The 22541-nt window shown below is 42.7% G+C and overlaps 1 protein-coding gene across 1 annotated transcript in view; it reads left to right on the forward strand.

Moving 5' to 3' along the window:
* Positions 1-329: 329 nt before the first annotated feature.
* TRHR (thyrotropin releasing hormone receptor) overlaps positions 330-22541 on the forward strand; it is a 35948-nt gene continuing 13736 nt past the window's right edge. Inside the window, exon 1 of the mRNA XM_021688594.1 lies at positions 330-1195. Within this exon, the coding sequence (XP_021544269.1) occupies positions 407-1195 (789 nt within the window). The 5' untranslated portion in view covers positions 330-406. The remainder of the gene's footprint in view (positions 1196-22541) is intronic.

Consider the following 22541-nt stretch of genomic DNA (forward strand, 5'->3'; position numbering starts at 1 on the left):
CTTTGTACTTCTTTTTCAGCTAGCAGATATCATTTAGCTTTTCCTTCTGGGCACCCTTTCAAAGTAGGGAGCTTCCTCTGTTTCTCTTCTGCATTTTTTCTCCATTAAGAGGAAACAGGTGCCTCTTATTAAGCTGGTTAAAGACAGTTCCTCCATCCTACACTAGAGTTGCAGTAAAGGGAGTTTTCAGAAGTACATGTGAGCCCTGTTACTGGAGAAACACTGGAGGTGAAAGCAGAGGAAAAGAGAGCTACCTGCCCGTGACCGGCTCCATTTGAAACGGGGACGCTGTGAATGAATTTGGACTCTAACTCTTCACAGGGGGAGAGAACAACTGAGATAAAGGAAGGCCATCGGGAAGAGGATGTTTTGAGAAGTGTTTCAGAGAAACTTCAAACCTGTGAAGATGGAAAACGAGACAGTAAGTGAACTGAACCAAACACAGCTTCAGCCAAGAGCGGTGGTGGCCCTCGAGTACCAAGTGGTCACCATCTTACTTGTGCTCATAATCTGTGGTTTGGGCATCGTGGGCAACATCATGGTAGTGTTGGTGGTCATGAGAACCAAGCACATGAGGACCCCCACAAACTGCTACCTGGTGAGTCTGGCAGTAGCCGATCTCATGGTCTTGGTGGCTGCAGGCCTCCCCAACATAACAGACAGTATCTATGGTTCCTGGGTCTACGGCTACGTCGGATGCCTCTGCATCACTTACCTCCAGTACTTGGGCATTAATGCATCCTCTTGTTCCATCACAGCCTTTACCATTGAGAGGTACATAGCGATCTGTCACCCCATCAAAGCCCAGTTTCTCTGCACATTTTCCAGAGCCAAAAAGATCATCATCTTTGTCTGGGCCTTCACATCCATTTATTGTATGCTCTGGTTCTTCTTGCTGGATCTCAACATTAGCACCTACAAAGATGCTGTTGTGGTGTCCTGTGGCTACAAGATCTCCAGGAATTACTACTCACCTATTTACCTAATGGACTTTGGCGTCTTTTATGTTGTGCCAATGATACTGGCCACCGTCCTCTACGGATTCATAGCTAGGATCCTCTTCTTAAATCCCATTCCTTCAGATCCTAAAGAAAACTCTAAGACATGGAAAAACGACTCAACCCATCAGAACAAGAATTTGAACTCAAAGACCTCTAATAGATGTTTCAGCAGCACAGTATCTTCGAGGAAGCAGGTAAGCAAACCTGAGCCAGCAAGTCCACGGAAACAGTGTGGGATAGAGTTCCTTGCAGGATGGCATCAACTTTGCCCTCCTTAGCTGACGGCAAAATCAAAATACAATCATGCCAATGTTTCACAGTGTAAGCATCTGCTTTACATGTGAAATCCATCTCTAAAGCAACCGAAGATCTAAAAATAGGTGGGGGAAATGTGAGAGCACACCAGCAGGTATCAGTGGAGGTGCTGGGAGGATAGAAGGAAATATAAACAGCAACTCTAGAAATCCACTTTTAAAATGTGTGCGATTCTCTGGGAAATGTAATCGAAATACCTGCACCATTGGTGGCTTCTCTGGGGAGCAGCTGGCTAGCTTTTAGAATTCTATGGCATGACAGAGATTTGATAAGATAGTTGGAGAAAAGATGAGTCAGAGCAAAAATGAAACTTTCCTACCGTTCTACAGCTTCTCACTGAGATTTAATAACTGAGAGGGGTTCCCGGTCCTGGACTTACTAGTTTTAGTGGGGAAAGAGCCTATCACCTTCTCCCCCAGCTCCCTACAAAGTGTCCCAGCATGCAGAAATGGAAAATGCACTCTCCTTAGGAAATGTTCTGGTAAAAAGGCTAACACCAACCTCAATTCATTGGTTAGAAAGAATGATTACATTTTTTTAAATGTGTTTCTCCTGGTAAGCGTAACTAAAAATCCCTTTAGCTTTCAGATCACCAAATGTGGATGTGGTTACAGCTAAATAGTGGTTTTCCTAGTGGATGAAGTGCAACTTTGTTACAGTAGATACAGTTTATAAGGCAATATACTTGTATATCATATACATTTTCAGCTATATTTACACAATTGTTCTAAGTTACTTAATGAACTTGGCTTTCAGTTCCTTTTTCTTCTTTGCTGAACAGAATAAGTACATAGGAAACATTTATTCTCATAGCTGAGAAAGAAAACTTGAAATCAGCAATACTGGCTCTTTCTCTCTCTTTTTCCCCCTGCAGGGAATACAGTTCTTCCTGTGTGCTTAGATAGAAACTGAGCATACTTTTTAAAGTAAGCATATGGATTATATACATGCTATTACTTCCGAAACTCTAGATTAGCTGATATATGAAGAATTTTAATTGGACATATGGGCACACACTGAAATGAGCTGCTAATAAATGTGGGTGTTGTAGATATGCATGAAATGAATAAGGAACTATAACTTAAAGGGAGTCTATACACCATTTTAAATGATACTTTGAGATTTGATTGAACAGAACATTTTTTATTAAGGATACCAGACAGGAAGGACCTGAGAACTATTGCCGGCTCTTAGATTCCTATTGCTTTGGGTCTAGCAATGCTACCTAATACAAGGCTTGTTTGGCCATCCGTTACCCAGAACTTGATTAAGGGAAACTTAGAGCTGTTGACCATCTGCCAAGACAAACATTAACAAATACAGTAAGAAGGTAAAGAATATGTACATCTCAATTTGAGATCAAACATGGGTTAACGTCTGCAGCAAGGGTCAGTGAGTAAATTTGTTCATTAGACTCCAATTTATATTCTTGTTGCAAATTCTAAAAAAAATTGTCTGGTCTAATGTCCTTCTTCTCAATTATAGTCATTAGTACCTATCAGCATTAATAATGTGCTTTAAATTGCTAATTATATTACATGTTCACACTCCTATTTCAAAGCTGTTATAGATAGGCTTTATAGAGCCTTTATAGAGGCTGGTGATAGAAGAAAAAGTCAAAGATTTGGCTCCAAACAATCCTGGGCTTACATGCCAGGGTTCTAGTCGAATAGTATGACCTTGAATAGGCAGAACCCTCTGAGCCTCAGTTTCCTAATCTAGAAAAGGAGGATCAATAGCAGCATCCGGGGTTGCAATGAGGGTTCAGTGGAACATCTTATGAAATGGAGTGGTGATGAACACCTGACAATTAGCCTCTTTCCTAGTTTTATATTGTGTTGGCAACTGTAAGACAAATATGGATTCATTCTTTAAAATACTATATACATTCACCATTCAAACAGATTAGCTGTTGAACAGATGTGTATATGTTCTAGTAACTTCTCTAAGGAACTTTTTAATTATTAAGGCATTTGGAAATGTATTCGGAGCATTTGGGTTTGTCACAATCGCAACACTGTCAGAGAGCCTTCAAGAGGGAGGCGCACCACGTGTCCCGAAATGTGCCAGTCAGTCCTGCCCTTTGAAGAAGTGCCCTGGTACGAATGGCAATAAGACCCCCGCTGAGAGACACGGGATAGCATATGAATCCACAGAAGTGCACTGAAGTAATATGTCATGAAATTCAGTCTTGATGGGAGATGGGATGGGTGTTCAGAGAAGAGAAAGAAAACTGTGGGGCTGAAGTGATCAGGGAAGGCTCCCTGGAAGAGGTGGCATTTGAGTAGGCTCCATTAGGATGGAGCTAATTTGGAAAGTAAAAGTCAAGAGGGACATCACGCCACACACGAAGGACCTGGCTGGGATGAGAATGTTACGGGTTTGGAAAGGAGACAAGGAAGAGCCCACGGGTGGGATTTTTATGGTGTCGAGTGATCTGGTTGACTAAAATGAGTGACATATTTGGGGGAGCAGTAAAAAGGAAGATTGCATTAATTAGGAGTGTGTGTGTGTGTGTGTGTGTGTGTGTGTGTGTGTGTGTGTTTAAGAGACAGCTAAGGGGCTGTGAAGGATCCCAGCTATCAGGCAGAGAAAGGAGTTTTAACTTGGCATAGAGGCAACCAACAAGGAGGGTGGTGAGCAGGAAGCAACAGCAAGCAAACTGGTTTGGAGGGGATGATCAATATGGGGATGAGACAGATTTGGAGGGCAGGAGTCAGGGGACAGAAAGGCCACTTTGGAAATTGTTGGTGGTGATTCAGGCATGAAGTAGTGAGATTCTCCATCAGGAGAACTTAAAGGAAGGTGTGAACCAGAGACACGTTTCAAAGAAAGAACGGGTGAGGTGTGAACACAACAGAAGCACCAGCTGAAGACAGCCCCACACCAGGGCTCGGAGCCTAGGAGACATGAGTGCCCCGACTGATGAGTAGGGGTGAGAGCCATGCAAGGGAACCAGTTTTGTCCAAAATCAATGGGCCTTTCCTTTGGCTTTTTTCTCTTCTAAAATGGTTCTTTTCTCAAATCTTCAAAAGGTTCAAGCCTCCACCTCCTATAACCAAGAGTCTTTTGTTTCAGTATTTTCTCTGCATTCTCTTTTTTTCAGGCAAGTTTAATTTACATTTTAATAAATAGTCTGTCTGGGACAGGTCTCTCTAACCAAGTTATTAAAGTCAAATGTGCATAGCCTAAGAGAACTCCATTTAAAAAGGAAATAAAAGAGCATTTATACGTAAGGGATAAATGTGCATTTTTATTTGTTTTTAACTTTTATCCCCCATGCAGAAAATCCAGATCAGAGATTTTTTTTTCCCTATTACTTAGAGATTTTATTATATTTTAGGAAACTGACTAAATACTTGGTAAATTGAATCAAAGGAATTACTCAAAATAATGGCTTGGAACTTGGAACTTAGACAAAGGATTTTCTGATTGACTAAATCTTTGGCTTTACCATTGGTTGTTTTGATATTGAAGAGATACAGTTTAAATGATCCTGTTTGTCACATTTCAGCTCTATCCACACAGTGCCAGAAGAGCCTGTCAGTTTGGTCATTTCTGGCGTGGAGCACTGGGTAGATAAAATATCTGAATTCCTGACTGTATATTCCAAAGGAATTGATTGGTTCCTTTGGTATTTGGGAGGCACAAATAATCTTGGTAATGGATTATACTACGGATGCAAATATTTGCTTCCCAAGGGATGCAGGGGTGCGCAGAATATCATATGGAGCAGACTACCAGTTTTCTTTTGCACTGAATCTCCCTAATTCGTTCCTTTTGCCTCTGGTTGGGGAACTGTGGGACAGAGTCCAAATGCAAACTCCATGAGTTTATGGCAAGTTTTTCATTATAGGTTTTATTTGACTAAAGAAGCCTTTAAAATACCGGTCTTTGGTTCCATAAATTTCTTACAAGCCTTCCACCTTACCAGAGGAACGTTGCTCACCCAAGAAACAAAAGAGGCTTTCCTTTTTAAAGCAATCCATCCTTTTGTTGCTGTTGCTATTGTTATTGCTGATGACGATATAAAAGCAATCATGCGTATTATGGAAAACCACAGAAAACGAGGGATAAGAAAAAAGGTATCCTTTACCCCACCTCCCCAAACCACAGTTTATTAGCATTTGCTTATATTCTTTTTCTTATGTTTTCACTTGGTCCTTTTAATATAATTACAGTAATATATATATGTGTGTATATGTATATAAAAATATATAATTTATACCCTGCCTTTACATAAAATGTTGAAATTAATATTCTCAAGGAAAATAGCAGGGTAAAAGAACATGGGTAAGATTGAGTCAGTTTTTCTTAGCCTTGATTTTCTCATCAATAAAAGGGGAATAACAATTACTCATAGACTGTTCAAATCCAGTGAGATGCATGTGACCAAATTCATGTTCGCTCTTCTCCCGCCGGTCCCCTCCGCTACCCTCCTCTCTGGCCTGTCCTTCTCACTGCTCTGAGCCCCTCCTCAGCACGCTCTGCTCGTGCAATAGGCTCCTGGAAAATGAAGAACCGGGATAAATAAGGGGCTTAAATATGTCTTTTCTCTTCTCCCCCGCCTCCCTCCAACTGCCTCCAGTGCTACTTGCTTTTTCAAGAAATCTTGAACAAGGAAAACCCTCCAAGACAGGAGGGAAAGGAGGCCTAAGAGTGTAATAGCAGGCAGTAGGGCTGGTATTTGGGAGGTTGAAGTCCCTTAGGGTGTGTGGGGAGATTCATCAGTGGTTCATCTTACCAGGCAAATTAATGATACTAAACTCTTCAGCATCAGGCCTAAATCAGAGGTTTCTCAAGTTTACAGGGAGTGTTTTCACAAATCCATTTTTCATTTCTAATCGTTTTATTTGTCGCATTTGTCTGGGTTCAGCTGTATCCTTCATAGTATAAAGGTCACTAAGATATGAAAAAAAAGTGTGATTTTTTTCACTCGGCACACAGGTACCTAAGTGAGCCCTCTTATTTTTATCATCAACGAATACCTTTCCATTTTCACATTCCCATCCTGTATAAGGAAAGACTTTGTACATACCCCATAAACTGCCTCAGTGAAAATCCCCTGCAGTTATGTGCATTGTGTCCCTTGGTTAGATGAACATTGTTTATTCCCAGTTTTACATTTGTAGCTTTGAGACATAATTTCACCAGGAGAGAAAAATACATTTTCCTATATGCCTACAAAAAAGGAGAAACCTGTAGTCCTGCAGCATTCTTAATTTGGACACACACACACATGCCTTTTAAAATCAGCTAACCATGAGGTACACCTGGGTGGCTCAGTCAGCTAAGCCTCAGGCTCTTGGTCATGATCTCAGGTTTGTGAGATCGAGCCCTTTGTCAGGCTCCGCACTCAGCGGGGAGTCTGCTTGAGATTCTCTCCCTCTCCCTCCGCCCCCTCCCGCCCCCGCTCAAGCTCTCTCTCAAATAAACAAATAAAGCTTTAAAAAAAATCAGCTAACCTTGAAAATGACAAACTATATTTCTTTACATAGCCTTTTGTGCATTCTTCAAATGGCAAGCAGATATCCCAAGTTCCAGACAGAAGAAGGCTCGGCTGGTACCCTGTCTTTAGGCTCCTTTATGAGTTGGGGGAAGAGTGAGAGATTTAAAGCTAGAGTGAGGTCAACATTAAGCAAAATTGTGGAGTAGGCACTTTATATTCAATATCCTCTTCAGTTTAATGAAACATCCTCTCACAATCCAAAAAAGCGCCTAGCACTGGCCTAAGTGTGGAGGACACAGGGACATGTAGAGACGAGCTCTTCATCTTCCAAGGAGCTCACTGTTGGCAACGTGCACAAATAATCCTGAGCAGCCCATTGTGTTCTGGATAGAGGACACGGCATCAGGAGGGGAGGAGCAAAATGGGGGAGAAAGGAAGGAGGCTTTATGGGGTCCATGACGTTGAGTTGAGCCTGTAAAGATCGACAGAACATCTCAAAGCAGCACTGAGAAGACAGGGAGAGAAGGAAGAAGCAGAGCTCCACAGAAGGGAGGCCGGGAGATGACCAGGCAGGCTCAGGGACAGAACAGTCTAGTATCGTTGCAGTGGGGCCACAAAAGGCAGCTGTCCAGTGAAGGAGGTCTGCGGCTGTGGCATCTGACTCCCTTCTTGCTTCTGCAGCCTCGCCCTTTGTCATTCCACCTGCTTTCGTCCCTACCTGCTTGAGTCTCTAGCACGGAGCTCTAGCAAACACTTCATTGCTTTTTGGACATCATGTAAGTGCATCAGATCCAATGTGTCTAAAACTAAATCCATTATTTTTCTTCATGAGTCCCAACTTTCCTCTTTCTTATCTGATAGTCCCAAGCCAGAAATCCGGGAGTCCTTCTAAGGTGCCTTCCACCCTATATAGCCAAGTCTGAGTGATTCTAGCCCATAAATCTCCTGTTTGTGGTACCCCACGTACACCACCATTGTCCTCGATCCCTGCTTCTCCCGTGCTCTCATTCAGCACATACCTCAGCAGCCTCTTGGGCTCCAATTCCAATCTCCCCCAAATCATTCTGTACATTGCTCACTAGGGGATCTCTCTAACAGATATGTTATCCAAGTGATTTGTATAGTTCCCTGAGGCCTACAGTTTAAACATCTTAGCATTAACAAATAAGATCCTGGGGGCACCTGGGTGGCTCAGTCATTAAGCGTCTGCCTTCAGCTGAGGTCATGATCCCAGGGTCCTGGGATCGAGCCCCGCATCTGGCTCCCTGTTCCGCGGAAAGCCTGCTTCTCCCTCTCCCACTCCGCCTGCTTGTGTTCCCTCTCTCGCTGTCTCTCTCTCTGTCAAATGAATAAATAAAATCTTTAAAAACAAACAAACAAACAAATAAGATCCTGGCTTCTTCCTATGTGTTCAGCTTATTTTCTTGTGGCTCTCCTAACTTACACTTTATGCTGCAGTGATCCTGAATTATTTGTAGTTCTCTGAACTTGTTATGTTCTCTCAGCCAGAATGCCCTTCATCTGGCCAACTGCCCATGATCTTCCGAGTCTCAGATCAAATGATGCTCCACGCACCCCACCAAGTCTTCCCTGAATTTCTCAGGCCGACTTATATAACTAAATGCCTAGCTATAACTACGTATGTTAGGTGTTCTACCTATGTTTCCATAATACCTTGCATATACTGCTAGTTTAGTAATTCTTAAGTATCATAATTGTTAGTCTGTCCACCTCCCTACTGCCATTAATATCCTTAAGGGTAGGGCCTTGTGTCCTCAGTGACCTCAGCACTCTGTCTTGCGTATAGCAGGCTTCCAAAAGTGTGTATACACAGTTACGTTGCAACCCAAAAGCATAGGCTTTGGAAGAGCAGGTTGTTAGCATCTCTTCCCAATTCCATGTTCTGTGATGTCACACTAGTTGCTTAAAACTGGCCATGGGTGGAGTTTTGTAATCTACAGAAATCAGCAAGTACGACAATTCAGTGCCTTTCTTTTTTTTTTTTGTGGAGAGCCAATGGTTATATATTTATCAGCACACTTCTGTGTGTATGTGTGTGTGTGTATGATATAATTTTACATATATAATGAATGAAAGTATAAGAGAGTACATGCATGCTTACTTTGGGGCTCAGTCAATTCCAACACTATTTTGCTCCGTGGAGAATTGCTATTGATTTATGACATATCCTTCTCTGATTCTAGCTAAAATCCTCTTGTTTTTTATTGAATCCCTTTTTTAATCCCTTTTTTTAAAAAAAGATTTTATTTTATTTTAAGTAATCTCCACGCCTAGCATAGGGTTTGAACCCACAGTCCCAAGATCAGGAGTCACATGCTCCACTGACTGAGCCAGCCAGGTGCCCCTATTGAATCCCTTTTTTATTCCGAAGTAGCCAAACTAGCAACTATCCAGTATAATGGTGACTATGCAAGTAGAAAAGACTTTTTATGGAGATTTCCCCCTCCCAGACAGGACAGGCTAACTTAGAAATATGGCAGACTCAAATAATAATTTACTTTTTATACAAAATCCTGTTGTCTTTCCAGTGAGCCTTTAAAATACTCTCTGTAATGAGAGAGCTACACTGTACAGGATGGGGAGAGAGGCAGAGTGATAGCAACTCAGAGAAGGAAAACAATGTGAGCAGAGGTATAAATATGAGAATAAATCTGAGTGCCCCTATGTGACTCATTTTCCTAAAACAATTTGCACACATCATCTTCTTTCAAAAAGAATATCCCCAATCTCCTCTGACTAGCTTTTAAAACTCTCTAATATCTGACCCTTTCATCGTTATTTTTGCTTTATCCATTATTTCTTTAATTCAATAAACATGTATTGAGTGCCAATTTCAAGCCAGGCATTGCTCTGGAAAACCAGTGATAGTCACTATCTTAAGGAACTTTCAGTGCAATATAAAAGATTGCCATTAAAAACAATTGGAGGGGCTCCGGGGTGGCTCAGTTGGTTAAGCATCTGCCTTCACTCAGGTCATGATCTCGGGGTCCTGGTATCGAGCCCCACATCAGGCTCCCTGCTCGGTGGAGAACCTGCTTCTCCCTCTGCTTCTGCCCCTCCCCCCACTTGCGTGCTCTTTCTCTCTTTCTCTCAAATAAATAAAATCTTAAAAAAAAAAAACCATTGAAAAGAAGTTTGGGCCGTACAGTGTGTATAAGAGGCAACAGAGAGGGGCAAACACTGTACTTAAAGCCCCCAACAGAATAAGAGTCACTTCCACTCTAGAATGATGAGGGGGTATTCACCAGGCCAACATGAAGAACAAGAAGACCTTCAGACCAGCAGAAATAGTCATTTATGTAACCAAGCTGAGCCCAGGGTGAGACCACAGAAGGCCCTGTGTGTCATCTGAAGGTGTCTGAACTTGATTCTGTGGCACTGGGGAACCACTAAAGGCCTTGACTTTTGGGAACTTTGCTCATAAAATTGTACAACCGAGCCATCCGAGAACAGGGAGACAGAGATGAAGCTTTTGCCATCCAGACAAGAAGAAAAGAAGGCTTCAGTTAAGGGGTAACAGTAGGGATGGGTGGGAAGAGATGTATATGAGAAATATTTAGGAGGTAAAGTCAGTAGGATTTAACAACAAATTCAGTAGATGAAGGAGAGAGAAGTTCCTAAGTGGAGTTCCAGATTCTCAGCTGGGGTGACTGGACAGGAAGCGGCGTTATTAAGCATGGCACAGAGCAAAGAGGAAGAGAGGACTTATCTGTATTTATTCCTTCCCCATAGATTCAGGCGTGTCACACCAGATTTTCCCACACCTACCAAGTTCATTTATATTTTGCAACCTTGATCATGTAATTTATTTCCCACCTGCAAAGCCCTCCCCACTCCTAACGCTTCCATACCTATCTGTGAATCTCAAGTTCCCAGGTCAGGCTGCAGTTGGATCAAGAGGTCCCACATATTGGACATGCATTGGAAGGCAGGTGAGCTCCATCCCCCTTGGCGTTCCCATTCCAGCGGGCCTTGGGGACCTCTGTCTGTCCCTTTCAGGACTGTAAGCAGTTCCCACTTTTTGTGCTTTAAATGCCTATTTCAAAGCTCCCAGCTCTCCTCAAGCCATCATACCGGGAATGTTTTGCACTGAAAGTTCTCCCGTGTCCGACCTCTCCTTTCTAGCACTCCTTCCTCAGCGCCTGTGTCTCCTGGCCCCGCCCGCCCCTTTGCACTGCAGACCGGCCGGCCCCTGCTTTGCCCACCTATTGCCCAGCCCTTTCGGGGCACTTAATCACCCTCCTCCGGTTCACCCCCCAAAGTGCTGCTAGGATCCTCTAGAATGCACACTTGATAACAGGGTTAAGATGTCTGGAACCACCAATATCCATCTGTCTTCCAGGCATAAACACAACACCATGATCATGGCATACTGGGACGTCTCTGATCTGCTCCCTGCTTGTTCCCCCAAACCCATCTTCTCCCTGTCCCTGGCCCACCATTCCACAAACAGTTTCCTAAACTGGCCCCACTGTGTACTGCGTCCAGGCTGCCAGCATTCTGCAGCTGCTCCTTGGACCTGTCACTTACAACCTGCCCGTCCAGGCTCACCCCTCGGCGCAGGCTTTCCTGAGCCCACGGGCAGCGGTGGCTGGGGCTTCCCCTCCCCTCGGCAGCACTTTGTCCCCGTATCTGTGTGCACACTGTTGCTGTAATACTTTGTTCAAGTGTCTCTCCCACCAGATTGTTCATCCCACAGCGGCCGGCAACATCATCCCGTTCGTTTCTGTGTCCACAGCGCCTGCCATGGTGCCTAGGGACATATTGATAAATAACTAGTAAAGACTGGGTGTAAGGAATGAGGAAGGTGGAAGGGTCAAATATGACCCTAGCAGTTCTTTCCAACCACAAGTGGTGGAATTGTTGAGAGAAATGTGGAGGGAGAGAAGTTAAAGGCACTGTCAGAAACTTTCAGTTTAAGAAGAGGATTTGGACATTTTAGATTGTAAGTCTTTAGGATTTGGAAAAATTTACATTGTAAGTTGAGTGGTCAAGATCAAATATGGGCCTTTGGGGATCATTAAAATAATGGAAAGGAGATATAATTAGTGTTGAATCTAAAGAGAGGGAAGGAGAGGCTGACAAAAATTGAGCTCTGGAGGAAATCTTTATAATTAGGAGGCTGGAAGAGGACTGGAGTTTTTGCTGGAGACAGAAAGACCTATTTTTCCCTCTTGGAACACGGCCAGAGGGCCAAAGAGAGAGTTTTAGTGGATGCTTTCCCTCCAGTTGGGAGGGAAAATAAAGAAGGAAGAATGAGCCAAGGAGAGAGAGAAGGTTCAAGGAAAGAGAAGTTTCAGTTAAAAGAGTAAATAAGTGGATTTATGTAAAACTGGGAAGTCATGGCCTCACGAACTAGAATTAAACAAAGCTCTTCGTAGATGCATGCAAGGTACACGAGAAGAACTTAAACTACAAATTAAATTCGCTCTGAAAATTAAGCAAGGCTAAATGTGCACACGAAATAGAATGAATAATGCAAAACACCTGACGGCCCTATTTCATTGCAATAAAAATAGATACAGTCATTTTGGAAAAGAAAATCCTGCCAACCTTTCATAAACAGCCCTGGTGACTTTTGGCTGTCCCTCTAGGATAGCTTGCCTGAGCATAATTATCTAGTACTTGCAAGTAGCTAAAGCGTCCTGTGCCTTTCCATCCTGTGCCTTCATCGTTGTGAGTTTTCACGGGATTTATGGCTCTGGGAGAACTCAGCATATTTTCTGCAGGCAGCAGCTCTTCGCTCAGAGAAGGAGGCCGTGACTCTACGAGAGGCGGCCCCATCATGAGGGTGAGAGGGAACAGAGGCAGGGTAAACGCAGAGCACCCCATGAATTTTCAAAGATCATTTGTAAAGTCGAGTAACGGGAGCCTCCAGCAATGTGCGGGACTGATACACTGCCATGCTTCTCTGACAGGAGTTCAGCTTGGTGACTGATTCTACTTGGCAAACATTTGAAAGATTAGGCATATAGAAAATGAGGGTGGGGAAGAGCAGGAGAAAAAAATGTGCACTGATATATTTTCTGCTCTACAAGGAAAGCTAGGAATAGGCTCCGCTTCAGGGTGAATTTACAGGAGAAATATTTAACTAGAGAGTATCACGTGCTAGGATGGATCTCCAGCCTATTTCTCTATTAATCAATTAGGAGCAATCAAGTCAATTCTTTTGTATAAACCAACTGTAGTGCACAGTGGAGGTATTATCCTTGTTAAATTATTACAATCCCTTCCAGTGTGTTATTAAATGGAATGGGAAAATAGTGCGGGTAAGGACAAATTTGCACCCACTCATCTATGATTTAATTGAAAACCTACTATGTATCAGGCACTGTATTAGGTATGAGGATACAAACATGAGCAAGTTAGAATTCCTGCTCGCAAAAGGTTCACAGTCTAATAGGAAACACAGGAAAGTAAAGTGATAATTCCAGCCATAAAGGAATAAGTGTTATCATCAGAAAAAGCTCAGAGTGATGTACTTACAGTTCTCCTCACCTAGATGGCTCGGGGGCAGATGGGCATCAGAAAGGCTTTCTGGAAGAGACTCCTGAGCTGCACCTTGCAAATTAATTGGTGGAGGAGTATATTTCAGGGCAGTGAGCATATTAAGTTCAGCTTTACCCATGTTGCATTTGAAGTGTCTGGAGAATACAGTTTACAAGGTTACAGTTTGAAATACAGAGTTAGAGCTCAGAAGAGACACCTGGCCTGGAGATTGAGATTTGGAGCAGTCAGCATCCAGATGGTTGGTTGGGGACTCTGGGGTAAATACGATTATTGGGGGAAATTTTGTGGACTAGAAAAGAAACCCTGGACTAGCCAGAATTCTGGGGAGAATGGGATGAAGAGCCCATGAAATAAACAAATAAAAGGAATAAATAAAATAATAGAACAAATAAAAGGAATTGCCAGAGAGGGAGGAAGACAGCCAGGAGAATATAGAGTCACAAAAACGAAAGGAGGAGACTTTCCATGGAGGTCAACAGAAAGAGGTAAAGATAACCAAAAAAGCACCCCAAACAGGCACTGGCAGGCTTTGTGAGTAATTCCCACAAAGTGTTAGGGGGACTACATTAGCTCTCATGAAGTTGTGAATGAATGGATTGGGACAGGCAGCAGGAACCTGGACAGGGAGTTAAGAGTAGACAAGTTTTAACACATTTGTGAGAGAGAGGGGCAGCTGGGGAGTGCACAGTAATGACAGGGAGAAAAAAGGCAGAGTATTTTTGTTTCCTTTGTTTTGTTTCCTGCCTAAGACAGGGGAAACCCAAAGCCTTTATTTATTTTGAAAGATTTTATTTATTTACTTGAGAGAGAGAGCGCGAGGGAGAGCACAAGCAGGGGGGAGGGGCAGAGGGAGAAGCAGACTCCCAGCTGAGCAGGGAGCCTGACATGGGACTTGATCTCTGGACCCTGGGATCATGACCTGAGCCGAAGGCAGATGCTTAACCGCCTGAGCCACCCCTGCGCCCCAACCTGAAGCCTTTAAATCCTGGTGGGAAAGAGCTAAGCGGGGTGGGAGGAACTGCTTGCAGAGACATGAGCCAGACTCACTGTTGCTAGGGCTCGGTCCCTGCAGAGGCACAAAGGGGTACCAGCAAGAACACAGGCGAAGCCATAACCTTGGAGAGGGCAAGGTAATGGTAAGCCTGTCAGCAGCATTGCATCTAACTCACTGGTCCATCGGCAGCGCCCAGCACAGCGTGTGGTACATAGAAGTATCAATGAGTGTCGAACAAATGGATTAATGTGTGACTTAAAGAGAATGAATGATACAGGGAAAGAGATCGGGATGACCATGGTTACAGATTATTTTTAGGTTATGGGGTAGGAGGTGGCTCATTCCTATAGGCTGGTCTCTCTTTTCTTGGTGACACGGAATGGAAACTCATGGACTAACAAGCATGAAGAGACAGTGGTGGAGCGAGGGGCCCTGAGCAGAGGCATGGCAGTCCATTGTGGGAAGTGGGAGAGGGAGATGACGGGGGAGCGATGGCAGGATGAAGTCCCATTCACATTTAGAAACAAGGAGCTGGTGTAATAGTAAATGACAGGCAATCTGAATTTCTTAGTGACGTCTAAACACTTTGCAGTGGGCCTGTTCTGGGACTCATTCCCAATAAACATCTTAAGCAAATTAGGAAAACCCATCCCTTTGTTTGGGCAACCAAAGGCACTAATCCTGAAGGTTTTTAGGTGTGTGGTGCCATATTTAGATGAGCCATTTCATTGTCCTCAAGGTTGTTTCCTTTTCTGTGACAAAGAATGACACCCCCACGACCAATACAATTTACACTTAGCACTTCATTCCCTTTCACTGGGGCAAGGATCTTACCATAACGATAGATAGCATGTGATGCAACACCAAGGGCAGAGATTTCTACATTTGCCACAAAGTTCCATCTAAAACCCTGCCTCCAAATCGATGGAAGTCAGGTTCCTCAAAATATTGTGAATAGGACCAGTTCATGGGCTATAACTCCTTCCTCACAATCTTGAGCCAGGTCTCTGCTTTATGAGCATCCTCAGCTGACTTGTCTGGTGTTCACAGTCTTTTGCCTTCCCCTCAAACATCCCGGCTATTTCCAGTTTATCAGTGAGGGACGCCGGGAACATACTTAAAAGTAATTAGCCTTTTGATAAAAGGAACACTACTCCATTTTGCAGACAGTTCTTGACTTTACTTTGCTAGTGACTTTTATCTCCTAGGAGGAGGGCATTATGAAGTGCAAATACTCTTAATAAACAGGGATGGGCGGAATCGAGGGTGCTTGACCCTTCTCCTGTGGATGCGAGCACACTGAGTCTCTGTGCTTCACAAGACCCTCAGATACTAAAAGCAAAAGCCAGAGAGGGGTTCCACATAAACCCTTTCCGTATCAGTGCTCCACATCACACACGATATTTGTTTATTCCTGAGGGAGCTCTCCCAACTCAAGGAGTCAGTGCCAGCCACTCAAAGTCCAGTGCAGACCCAAATTTAGACAGGTAGAAAACTGCCGTTATGGACTGTGGCTTTTTTATTGTTATGTTAATCCCTATACATTACATCATTAGTTTTTGATGTAGTGTTCCATGATTCATTGTTTGTGTATAACACCCAGTGCTCCATGCAGAACGTGCCCTCTTTAATACCCATCACCAGGCTGACCCATCCTCCCACCCCCCTCCCCTCTAGAACCCTCAGTTTGTTTCTCAGAGTCCATCGATGTACTGTGGCTTTTAAGCTAATGAACGGTTTCTGTTACTGGCTCCTTCCCAACTCTGCTCATTTCCTCAGAATAATTAATTAAGAATGGTTATTAAGTTGCATCAGGCTTATTGTACCATCCTAAACATGTTTTGATAGACAGTTATCCATGCATATACCACAGGTAGAAAATGCCGTCTTGGATTTATTTTTTAATCACAAACATTGAGGTACTGAAAGAAAACTCATGTTCCCATGATGCCCAGTGAGTCAAAAGACAGAAAATTCTGGGCTGTGACAGTGTGAATTATCTTCTCAAATAATTTTTAATGGTCATTAAGGAGTTCTTGGTAGCATTGAAGAAAGGTACTCTAATTTTTGCAAACGGATACCTAAACGTAAGTGCACTTTCAGACAATCCTGCTGTCTTTTATAAAGAGTGAAAGTAAAGCTATTGTAATTAGAGTTCTGTTTATTCAAGGTTATCTTTCTGCCTCAGCTCAACTGACCCAATACGATCTCAGTTTTAAGGATAGAGTCAAGTTCTTTAGAAACCTTGAGGAATATAAAGAATTCTTTCAAAAACAATAATGTATCATAAAGATGACTTGAATCACGATGATTTGCAGTGGTAAAATTCGCGAAACCATTTTCCCCTAAAGAGCAATAGAAACGTCTTCATTCAGAAGGAAAACATCTCGGGAAGCTGTTACACAGTCATGCTAGGGAAATGCTGTGCACGAAAGCCTCTGTGGTGAGCAGTGATTCATTCCCTTGGGTATCAACTAGCTAATATTTCATACATATGCTATCTTTGCAGTCATCAGAAAGATTTGAACATATTATACCTTAGTAATGTACTGTAAATTTGTTATCCACTTTTATTTTACTCCCAAACCCCTGAGGAATAGGACATGTTCCCGTCAGTCCAGAAACACATCCACACACAAATTGTAAAGGGAAGCAGTGTTGCCAACGCCCCAGGAGCATGGAGAGTTTTGAAAATTTCCCCCAAGCGATCCTCAAGACCTCTGCATCCCGGTTTGAGTCACTGCCTAAACATTCTAGCTTAGATTCTTCCGTTAATGTCATGCACCAGGTTCCTTGTCTGCTCCCCCTCCCACCAATGTAACCTGGAAAAGAGTGTGGCCCACCTACATGGCGGTCAGTCGTTTGCTCGCCTTTCAGGTGGCCAGTGTTCCTGAGCTCAGACCGTGCGCTAGGTATGGTGCTCCGGGATGTCTGCACAGCATCACATTTGCACCTAGGACAGAGGTATAATTTATCATGTCAGTTTTAAAGATGAGGAGTCTGAGATTCAGCAACATTAACCTCAAGATCATCCCATCAAGAGATGGAAGAACCGGGGATTGAATGCTGGCATCTAATCCAAAGCCTCTGATAGTAACATTATACTCTCCTTCCTCACACACTTGCCCACAGTACTAGGATCTCAGAGATGAGGTACGTAGCTTAGGCCTTATCTGCCTAAGAAAAAGGGCACTTCTTATATAGGTGACAATTGCATTGATTCACGTGTTCCACAAAATGTGCTGAACACCTCCTTGTGTTCCTGGCCCTGTGTGAGACCTTAGGAACACAGCAGTGAACAAGTAAGACAAAAACCCTTGTCCTGTGGAACTTACATTCTAAGGAGGATGGGGGAAACAGTATATGAACACATATACAGTATATAAATATATACACATAGTGTATCAGATATTGGAGAAAATGAAGCAGATGAGGAGGATATGAAATGATGAAGTAGGAGGGAGATGATTTTCTATAGGGTAGTCAGAGATATAAAGTAAATAGCCCATTTTCAGAGTGTAGTGTTATTTTGACTCTATATGCAGACACGAGCAAATGTCGCTCACAAATCAATGCCTGAAATGACAGGATTTTTCCCATTAATGAAATGCTAAAACACCAGACCGGCCTACGTAAGTCATTTAGCTTTTATGCACAGGAAGTATAGCGGTGATACTCTTCAGTTGTCTTTCATAAGCTTTTAAAACACTTATTCTAGAAGAAAAGGCATTCTCCATTCTAATTCAGACGGAAACATTTTCCACTGGTGGGGGTGGAGACCTCTAGGTAGGTCAGAGATTGACAGAGGTTTGTGATCAGTGTTCCTTTACCCACACACAGCACTAGTTCTCTTCATTCTCGTAACAGGAAAAACGATGTCTACCTAGTTCCACCTGAGCAATAAGAAACAGTTGCCTTTGTAGGGACAGATAGTTCAAGAGGCCTTTTTGGTGGCAGCCAGAGTGGTTCCAGCATGACGGGGGCAAACTGTTTGGATCAAATCCCAGCTTTGCCACTTGTAAGTGTAGATGGGTTCCCTCGCTGGTAACATGGAGGTCATGGTAGCACCTTCCTCACGATGCTATTTGTGGAGATTCGATGAGCTGTATATGTAAATGAAACACTCAGAACAGCGTCTGATGCACAATAAGTAATGAGTGATTCCTATTGTTAGTTTTAAAATTAGCTTTGCTTTTCTAGCATTTGCTATGTTCCAAACACTACATAAGCCCTTGATCAACATCATCTCATTTATCCCCACAACCTGGGAGATAGGTAAAATTTCTCTCACCACTTTTACTGAAGAGAAAATGGAGACTCAGAAGTTAGAGATGGGCCCCGAGTCCAACAACTGGTAAGTGCTGGAGCCAGGATTCCAGCACAGATGAGGAGAGTCTGATAGCAGAACCAAGGGACTGGCCATCAGTCTGGAAGTGCATCCTCTCCGGCCGATTCTGGTACTGGTTTCTACACGAACTCCTGAATCCAGCATCCGTAGGAGTGCACATCTTCTGGGAAAGTAGCTCCCAGGATTATTAAAAGTACTGTATCAGCAGGAAATTTTTTTAGGTGATATTTGTTTAGAGTAGTAATGCTCATGATGATTCTGTCATAAGAGAAGTCAAATTTTCAATCAAAATTTTGGTCCCCACGCTGAAAGTCAGCATTATTCGGTCTGTATTTCTCATAGGAGCTGTTGATAATTAGATGAATAATTTGAAAAAATTTGCCGTAAATCACAAGAGTGGTTTGAAATAAGTCATGTGCCATTTACCTTGCTTTACCAGAAGAATTGGACTATTCCACTGGTTGGCAAACTACGGTCATGGGCCAAATCCAGCTCTATGGCTTGTTTTTCTAAATAATGTTCACAGCCACGCCCATTCACCCATGTGTCGTTCATGGCTTCTCTCACAGGGGCAGAGCTGAATAGTTATGGCAGGGACTGTAGGGCCCAAAAAGGCTAAAATACTTACTGTCTGGCTCCTTATAATAAAGTTTTGCTGACCCTTGAACAATTCCTATTTAAAAGTTTATTTGTGAAAATGTTATATACTTGGTACAGGTACGTGAAGGGTGCTCAAGAAATAAATTATAAATACATATTAAACAAATATTATCCAAACAAGAATTACCACAAAATTACCCCAAACAAGAAAGTTCAAGCTTATCGCAGGCAGCTAAGTTAGCAGCTAGTGTATCCCCTACCGTCATCTTGACTCTATATCCCCTAAAGAAAATACTTTGCCCATTATATGGGAGAATCCTTGATTTCAATGGGCTCTAAAGTACAAATTTAAGATGCAAAGTGACATCCAGAGAAATAGTTTTCTACGGCTTCATGAGGGACAGAGAAACCACAGATGATTAGATGTGACAGCAGACAGAGAAGACAGTAGAAGAATGACTGTCAAAGTGGGTTTGTATCTTTTGTAGGCAAACCCCACTCTGGTATATATTAATACAGTATCAGTCAACATCGATAATGGGAAATGACCTCAGCATAAATCATATTGACTTAGCATCTCTTTCGTTGTTCACATTTCCTGAGTTCTTTGTAACATTTTATCCAACAACTGTTTATTTCTACAGAATAATATGTTGTTCCCTGAAAATTTTCTTCACCATAATTCCAGTCTGATCTATCATGCCCCCTTTTTGAGACTGAATCTTTACACATTGATTTTAATTGTTGACTCTAAGCATTTTTTTTATTTTTATTTTTTAAAGATTTTATTTATTTATTTGAGAGAGAGAGAGAGAGAGAGCACATGAGAGGGGGAGGGCCAGAGGGAGAAGCAGACTCCCCTCTGAGCAGGGAGCCCGATGCGGGACTCAATCCTGGGACTCCAGGATCATGACCTGAGCTGAAGGCAGTCGCTTAACCAACTGAGCCACCCAGGTGCCCAGACTCTAAGCATTTTTTAATACCAAACCTTGATTCAAGGGCAAGAGATAAAAATATGCAGTACACCGTATTCTTGCCATCAAGATCTTACATATTAGAAAAGAAATCAGTCCCCAAATAATAATGACATTTGTGATTAGGACTGGAAGTACCAAACAACCACATGGAACTCCATGGAAAAGGCAATACTTAGAGTGGCATTAGTGAATTGTTCATTCATTCATTTCTTGAATATTTTTGGCACCTACTAGGTGCCAGACCTTCATGCTGCTCCTTGCGTGTAGGGTAGGTAGAAGCCATCATGCTAGAGATGAAAAAGAGACAAGAAACAAATAAACAAATAAAGCAACAGGATCCTCTCAGAATGGAATTGTTAGTACACAGAAATAAGCAGGGAGAGGGGCGCCTGGGTGGCTCAGTCAGTTAAGCATCTGCCTTCAGCTCAGGTCATGATCCAGGGTCCTGGGATCGAGCCCTGCATCGGGCTCCCTGCTCAGCGGGAAGCCTGCTTCTCCCTCTTCCACTTCCCCTGCTTGTGTTCCCTCTCTCACTGTGTCTCTCTCTGTCAAATAAATAAAGTCTTTTTTTTTAAAAAAAGAAATAAGCAGGGAGATAAGAGAGAAAGTAACCTAGGAAAAGGCTAGTACCTGCCACTGTCTCTAGAAAGTTAATATTCTCTTCTCTGGATCTCTTTCTCTTCATCTATAAAATGAAACGAATACCTACTTCATAAATACTGCAACGATTAAATAATTCAATAAAATCCCTGGTGTTATGTTTAAGATATATTGAGTATAGTAAGGAATTATTATTGTTGTGGTGGTGGTGGTTGTCACTTCTCGGCTATTTAGTTAAATCCTCCACATTTTCCCAGAGATGGTTTAAATGGTGTGTTGTATATGGAAGCCCATACTCTATGCAGATGCTTTACATAAATTACATCATGTATTCTTTACACTTACTCCTATTTCACAGATGAGTATACTGAGGCTTACAGGCATGAGATATCTTGCCCAGTTTTATACGGCTAGAGAGAGGCAGAACTAGCATTAGAATCCAGCCTGTTCCCTCAACCACTATATTAATACCACCTGGACAATACCATTGAAAAGAAACTCTAATGACTTAATAATCTGTGGTAAAAGCTTGGACTGCACAGCACATGACCAGCATGCTGTGGTTTGCATCAGACACCTTATAGACTCATGTAGGTTTTTTAGTCAAACCACTAAAAGCAGATAAATGCAAAGTAGCTCCATTCAATCTGTTAGGCAAACAAGGGTTGATAAAGTTAGCACCCCTTGCCAAGGACGCAGATTTCAAGACAGGATAAGGAATATAACAGCACCTCATATTAGAAAGCTATAGTATATGCTTCAGTGTGTTTTCACATCCTCCTTGGAATTAATCCTCAAATATATTATATTCACATATTAACTGGGACATCAAGGCTCAGAAAGCTTTGAGGGGTAATGATTGACAAAGCTGACATTTCAAACCAAGTCTTCTGATTCTGAGTCCCACGGCTAGCCATCAGAGAGCTAAAAATCAGTGAAAAGTGTTAAGTTTATAACTTGCTGAAGGAAAGAAACATACTTTCCCCATTTGGCTGTTGTTGTGAGTTCTTTTGGGACAGCTAGAAAATTCTCTCTGTAAGTCCAGATAGGCCCAAGCATGGTACAGGTAGTCTTTCCTGGGATAGGCCCAGAGAGAGAAGGAGCTAGCTGCCTTCCAGGTGCTCTTAGCCCCCATGATAAGGTACTTTGTCCAAGATCTTTAGGAGCAAGACCACTAAATACTCACTAAAACTTTGGCAGCCCTGAGAGCTTTACTTCTATTTAGAGATTACCTATCTTCCCCTCCATCATTCACATTTTACATTTTAAAATATTCTCATTGATTTCCCATCCCCGGCTGGGTGAGCTGAGGGATTGTGTGTCTGGATCACTGTCTACAGTGTTACCCTCACCAGGCTGTAGGGCCGGAGAAGCACAAGGGAGAGATGAGATCTGGAAATATCTCCCTCAGAAAGGATCAGTATCTTCAGAGAAGTGTTAGACCCAGCAGCTGGATGCCCAGCTCACAGCCAGCCAAGATGCCTCATTCAGAATTTCCAAAGTCTGGTTCCAAAGAGAAAAATGATCAGGAGAAGTAAACACATCCTAGAGAACAAAGGTAAGAAAACCCACGCAAGGTGGTAAGGCAGGGTTTTCCGCATGCTTAGTCATTCACCAGTGATTTACCTGGAAGAGAACATTTAGAAAAGGCTAAGTAGCACACTCAACCCACAGCAGATGCACTGTAGCCTTGTTCCAGGATGGCTCATGAAACAATTTAGAATGA

This window comes from Neomonachus schauinslandi, chromosome 4 (assembly GCF_002201575.2).
Source record: "Neomonachus schauinslandi chromosome 4, ASM220157v2, whole genome shotgun sequence".
Taxonomy (NCBI): Eukaryota; Metazoa; Chordata; class Mammalia; order Carnivora; family Phocidae; genus Neomonachus; species Neomonachus schauinslandi.